The 6,570-nt window shown below is 37.0% G+C and overlaps 1 protein-coding gene across 1 annotated transcript; it reads right to left on the bottom strand.

The window, feature by feature from the left end:
• Window positions 1-442: 442 nt before the first annotated feature.
• On the bottom strand, window positions 443-4,942 carry scn3b (sodium channel, voltage-gated, type III, beta). Its single transcript, XM_073833122.1, has 3 exons — window positions 4,772-4,942; window positions 4,454-4,688; window positions 443-585 (listed from the first exon to the last, which is right to left on the bottom strand). The coding sequence occupies exons 1-3, from the start codon at window positions 4,874-4,876 to the stop codon at window positions 443-445; spliced, it is 483 nt and encodes a 160-aa protein (XP_073689223.1). The 5' UTR covers window positions 4,877-4,942.
• Between the last annotated feature and the right edge of the window lie 1,628 nt (window positions 4,943-6,570).

The raw sequence follows: 6,570 nt of genomic DNA, 5'->3' as shown, positions 1-6,570 counted from the left end.
CAAATACACAAAAATGCTGAAAAACCAAAGAATTTGTGGGTCCTGAAGGACTTTTCTGAAGAACAGCGGACAGTTTAACTGTTCAGGAGATACAAGAGATCATGAACAATTATCACTAAACAAAACAGCTGTGGATAATTCAGGTAACTACACAGTTTAAAAAATTAGGGCGTATGTAAATGTCTTTTATGTAAAAAGAGTCTTATTCAGGTCAGTACTAAATAAAAAATAACATGCATTTTGTATGATCTATCTTTTTTTGGTAAAATAATTAACATTTGCAGATTCTGCAAGGTGTATATACACTTTTGACCTCAACTGTACATCTTGTATTGCTTGAGAGTGAGTACATTTTTAGCTAATTTAGCTAACTATTCCTTTAAATGGACCCCTACACTTGTGAACATATGAGTGTAACAGAAAACACATGATAATGTAATACTCACGCAGTGTCCTGTGCCAGCTCCTCAGATTTGGAGATCTTCCTGTAGCAGTAGATCATCTCCACCAGCAACCAGAATGTGAGGAACACTAGCAGCACATACATCATGATCTCTGAGTACAGCGCCGTGATATCTTGAGTTGCTGAGAAAATGAAAACATGCAATCAGAGGGAATTAACTGAGCAATCAGAGAAGGCCTGTTGGACTGTGCAGGATGTTTGTGATGAATTCATCCAGAAAGTGACTCAGAAAGTCTCAAGTGTACTGAGAATGAGGACAAAGATGCAGAATACATGAGTGGGCAAGTCAAAATATAGCTTCACTGCTGTAATGCACTAGGAGAGTTATTAAAGCTATTTCAGGTCACCAGAAAATATAACCAAGTGCAACTATAAGTCACCTTAAAGATGAGCAGTCATGCTTTGCATCCAGGTGGTACATTTGTGAGTCAGTGGCTTCATATAACAATTTTAGCCACTTTTTTTGTTATATGAACAAAAACAGCATGCATAGAAGATATATAGGAATATATAGAATCAAAATGATCAACTCCTGGCAAGAATTCACATAAATAATTTTTGAAATTGCAACTCATTTTATTTAAAGGGATAGTTCACCCAAAAATGAAAATCACCCCATGATTTACTCACCCTAAGTGCATATGACTTTTTTCTTTCAGACAAATACAATCAGAGGCAACGTTCACACAGCAGCAGAATATGGTTGTCAGTCCTGTATTTGAGTGGTAAGGTCCACACAACACAGTTATTTATTTAATTTTTTTTGACAACCGCATTCTGTAACCGAACTCACACCCGTAAATTTTCAGGAAAAACACACTGTGTGAACGGAACAGCACTGGACAACTAGTCATGTCCGGAGCCGCTCTGCCACACAAATGTGCTGCATGCTTTAATTTGTGGTCACGGGAACTTCAGTTTTGCATTCTGTGCATGACTCAAATGCTCCGATCTCCACTCAAATATAATAGCTGCTGTCTGTTAAAAAGCTTTGATGGATGAACTCACGGCTTGATTAGACTCTTGTCATGTCAGAAAGTGCTAAGACTTTCAGTTTTATAGATTTGTTATTACCTTGATCACTGCTGCTACAAGTACTACTAAGGAATATGGGCTTGACTCCTGCTGCATGTTAATACAGACTGTATTCGAGTGTGAACGGGACATTTCGAGACTCACCCCTGTAAGTAAATGCAGTTGTTAATCCCAGAAACTGACAGTGTGAACGTTGCTGGAGTTATGTTTGCCTGGCTCTTCCAATCTTTGTAATGGCTTTGAATAGGTGTTTGCGGTCCAATAAAGTGCATCCATCCATCATAAAATGTACTCCATGCTTCTCCGGGGGTTAATAAAGGTCTTCTGAAGCAAATCCAATCCATATTTAAAACTTTATAAACCATAATTTCTACCTTCTGTTAACGCATGCGCATTCATGAGATAGTGACGTTCCTGCGGATGTCGTATGATGTAGGCATACTGTTAGCTCTGGTAAGAATATGCTAGTTTAGTGAGAAGCAAGTTTTGTTTACTGCAAGGAAAGGAAATCCAGTCTCCTTTTGGCTTCTATTGGCTATCGTCCTGCGTCATCCACTGGAAACATTCTTTCGTGAACACGCATATGACAGTTAGCGGAAACTGGAAATTATGGTTCATAAAGTTTTAAATATGGATTTTTTCTTACACAAATGCATCGATACTTTTCAGAAGGCCTTTATCAACCCCTCTGAGCCGTGTGAAGTACTTTATTTTGCTCCAAAATCTCAACACCCACTCGCTGCCATTATAAAGCTCAGAAGAGCCAGGATTTTTAAATATAACTCCAATTGTATTGGTCTGAAAGAAGAAAGTCATTTATACCTACTGTAGGATGGCTTGAGGGTTAGTAAATCATTTTTCATTTTTGGGTAAACTATGCCTTGAAATTGACATTCACTTAAAGGAGTAGTTCACTTTCAGAACAAAAAATTACAGATATTGAACTCTCCCTCTTGTCATCCAAGATGTTCATGTCTTTCTTTCTTCAGTCGTAAAGAAATGATGTTTTTTGAGGAAAACATTTCAGGATTTCTCTCCATATAATGAATGGACTTCTATGGTACCCCCGAGTTTGAACTTCCAAAATGCTGTTTAAAGTTACATTTTTAATTTCCTTACGACTGAAAAAAGAAAGACATGAACATCTTGAATGACAAGGGGGTGAGTACATTATCTGTAAATTTTTGTTCTGAAAGTGAACTACTCCTTTAAAGGGATTGTTTGCCCCAAAATGTAAATTCAGTCATAATTTACTCACCCTCATGACTTTCCAAATCTGTATGACTTTCTTTTTTGGAACATAAAAATAAGATTTTTTTTTTTGGTCAAGTTTTTTATTCAGTCATTGAATAACCTTGCAATAATCATATATAATATGATATACAATACAGTGACATGCAAAACAACTTTTAAGCTAACAATGCATTGCATTAACAGAATTCCTCTTGAGGTAACAGAAGAAAGGGTTCCAAATTGCCCAATGTTGCCTTTTAAAAGATATCTTTTTCATTTTTAAGTGCAGAGTAGATATCAGTTCCTCAAGCCATCGTTTGGCAGCAGGAGGGTTAACCTTTTTCCAGAACAGTAATAACAGCTTCATGGCTGTTATCAAACAATACGTAAGGAATTTAGTTGAGCACTGTTCTATGAATATGTATAATCAGAATGTCCAGCACTGGGTCTGGTTCCAAGTTTACATTGCACTCCAGAATTTTAAAAAAATATGTGTGGAAGAATGCTGGTAACCAGTCTGTTTCAGTTCCTATTGAATTCCATTGGATGGATACAACTGAAGTAAATGGGAACCAAAACTGTTTAGTCACCAACATTCTTCAAAATATCTTCATTTGTGTTCTGCAGAAGAAAGTCAGTCATAGAGGTTTGGAAAGACATGAGGGTGAGTGAATGATGACTAAATTTTCATTTTGGGGAGAAACTATCCTTTTAAAGTTCATTTTGGAGTTACATTTATAATACATTTATGTCTGGACCTTAGAAGACACATTACAGTATCATTTGCATGCAAACACCAAACCACACAATGAAACAAACATGCTCAGATACTTCATGTTAGCTTTTCCCTTGTACACTGTCTTTTAAAGATCAACGCAAAGTGATTGTGTGATCAGAGGTTCTCATCTTCACCCTTCAGTGCAGAATCCCACCCATATTGATCTGATTATGTTCCTAATTCATCTGCAAATGAAAAGGTGAGAACCACTGTATACATTAATGACAGTGCATGTGACATGCATAGTGCATATAAGTCTACAAAATCTCAAACTTTTTTGACATGCTCTTTATGTATGTCTCATGCACTGCAGTGAATAGATCTAAAATGGCGTGAAATGTAAAAGCAGAGTTGTACTGTAAGTCTGTGGTTCTGGAAGGCTGCTTGTGATTTGAAATATCCTCTAAACCCACCACTTAAATACAACATTGTCTATTTCTATCTGCGAAACTGAGACGCTCGCAGATAGAGATGATGCATTGTGGTTGCATGATTAAATATAGACAAATATACATTAAATAAAGTATATTCGATTGAAGTGAGAGGAAGTACTCCGCATTCAGCAATCTCAGGCATCCAGAGAACAGCATACAAACCAGAATCTTTACATTACCCCTCACAACAGATAGAGAGGTAAGTGTTGGCTTAGATAAAGCCCTGAAAACAACTTCCTGCCTTCCAATAAGTGGGCGTAAATAACGATAAAAACAGAACAAAGCAGAGCATTACTAGAACAACACAAAAAACACATCACAGTTAAACCATATTGAAGGAAGAACACTGTACTGAAGACAATAGTATCTGATTTTTAGGTTACAGCGTGTTTGGAAATGGTCTGCAGCGCAACCATCCAAATCACACTGCAGAGATGAGATAATATGGCTAGACAAGTTACTGTAAGCATCCAGCGTGTGAAAGAACTAGTGGTGTGTTCGCTCACTTACCTTTCATTTTTACCTTCAGTTCGATTTTGATTTTCCTGGTGGTGGAATGCTCGAATGAATCGAACTTAAAGAAGCGTGAGACCTCACATTCGTATGTGCCTGTGTCATTTGCCGCCACATTTACGATGCTAATGGAGATGTCCTGCAGGTCCTTGCTGCCGTTCCACGTCAGACGGCCCTTCCAGTACGCTTCTGAGTCATCTGGGTAATGTGGCTCACCATCATACTGATAGATCTGCATGGGAGAGATGATTATGTGTGAGATATGTTCATACTTAAATACAACATGCACAAAGAAAAGCTAAGAGGTAATCTCACAAGCTTTTTTCTGTAATCTGATGCAGAACCGTTGTAGAACCAGTCCACTTTGGTCTCGGCAGAGATCTCCTCTCGTTTCATGCAGTAGATGCAGGTTAACTTCATAACCCTGCCTACAACAGCTTCTGTGTCTGATGCCACGTCCACACACACCAGCCTGACCTCCTGGACTGCAAAACACACACACACACACACACACACACACAATAAATTACTTGTTTTTCTAATAAAACAATGTCGAACAGAGACACCAGCAGGTAAAGTTACAGTCCACATCTCTCTTGCCTCCCCTGAGCCTATTGAGTTTTAACAGGCACTCTAAAGCGTGCCGTGAGTTTGGTGGGGGGTAATTGAGAATGAATGAGGGAAAGTCACGTAAAAGGTGGCAATGCCACCATTCTTGATATGTTTGGTTCATGCAATAAATCCCACCTCTTCTGTTTGTTCTTAATGAACAATATAATGTTGTTAATGGGAAGACTAATTTTAAAAAGTGAGTAAGCAAAACACACACTTACATATAACCACTCTGTTACATCAAAATAAGACTTAAAATGGCCTGTGTTTTTAGTGAGTGATCAGCTTAAATTTGAAGTAAATCTCTTCGACCAATATTTGTTCATCTACAGATGAATCAAAAGTTTACATACACCTTGCAGAATCTGCAAAATGTTAATTATTTGACCAAAATAAGAGGGATCATACAAAATGCATGGTGTTTTTTTATTTAATACTGACTTGAATAAGATATTTCACATAAAAGACACTTACATATAGTCCACAAGAGAAAATATTAGTTGAATTTATAAAAATGACCCCGTTCAAAAGTTTACATACACTTGATTCTTAATACTGTGTCGTTACCTGAATGATCCACAGCTGTGTTTTTGTTTTGTTTTGTTTTGTTTAGTGATAATTGTTTGTGAGTCCTTTGTTTGTTCTGAATAGTTAAACTGCCCACTGTTCTTCAGAAACATCCTTAAGGCCCCACGAATTCTTTGGTTTTTCAGCATTTTTGTGTATTTGAACCCCTTTTAACAATGACTGTATGATTTTGAGATCCATCTTTTCACACTAAGGGAATAATATGCAACTATTACACAAGGTTCAAACGCTCACTGATGCTTCAGAAGGAAACACAATGCATTAAGAGCCGGGGGTGAAAACTTTTGAACAGAATAAAAAAGTTTTCACCCCCGACTCCTAATGCATTATGTTTCTTTCTGGAGCATCAGTGAGCGTTTGAACCTTGTGTAATAGTTGAAAAGGGTTCAAATACACAAAAATGCTGAAAAACCAAATAATCTGTGGAACCTGAAGTATTTTTTTAAGAACAGCAAGGCAGTTTAACTGTCCAGGACAAACAAGGGACTAAACAACAACAAATAAGAGCACTGGATAATTCAGGTAAAAACACAGTATTAAAAATCAAGCGTATGTACTTTTGAAAAGGGTCATTTTTATAAATTCAACTATTATTTTCTCCTGTGGACTATATGTAAACATCTTTTATGTAAAATATCTTATTCAGGTCAGTACTAAATAAAAAATAACATGCATTTTGTATGATCCCTCTTATTTTGCTAAAATAATTAATATTTTGCAGATTCTGCAAGGTGGATGTAAACCTTTGACTTAAACTGTATCTATCTATTCATTAACATCTAGGACATACAATCATGCCCTTTGGAGTGAAAAGTTCACCCCTTTCCAAAAACGTAACTTCAATCTGCATAGACTTTATGGAGGTCAGTTAAATCTGAGGCAGAGATTTCTCAAGGGAGCAGAGAATGAGAAAG

The sequence above is a fragment of the Garra rufa genome, unplaced genomic scaffold, assembly GCF_049309525.1.
Source record: "Garra rufa unplaced genomic scaffold, GarRuf1.0 hap1_unplaced_911, whole genome shotgun sequence".
Lineage (NCBI taxonomy): Eukaryota > Metazoa > Chordata > Actinopteri > Cypriniformes > Cyprinidae > Garra > Garra rufa.
This window is presented reverse-complemented; position numbering and strand designations above follow the sequence as displayed.

Coding starts and splice junctions, on each gene's coding strand:
- scn3b (XM_073833122.1), bottom strand. CDS start 4,876: ATGAAGTTAACCTGCATCTACTGCATGAAACGAGAGGAGATCTCTGCC. Junction 4,689..4,771: donor CAGATTACAGAAAAAAGCTT/GTGAGATTACCT, acceptor TCTCCCATGCAG/ATCTATCAGTATGATGGTGA. Junction 586..4,453: donor ACTGAAGGTAAAAATGAAAG/GTAAGTGAGCGA, acceptor TCATTTTCTCAG/CAACTCAAGATATCACGGCG.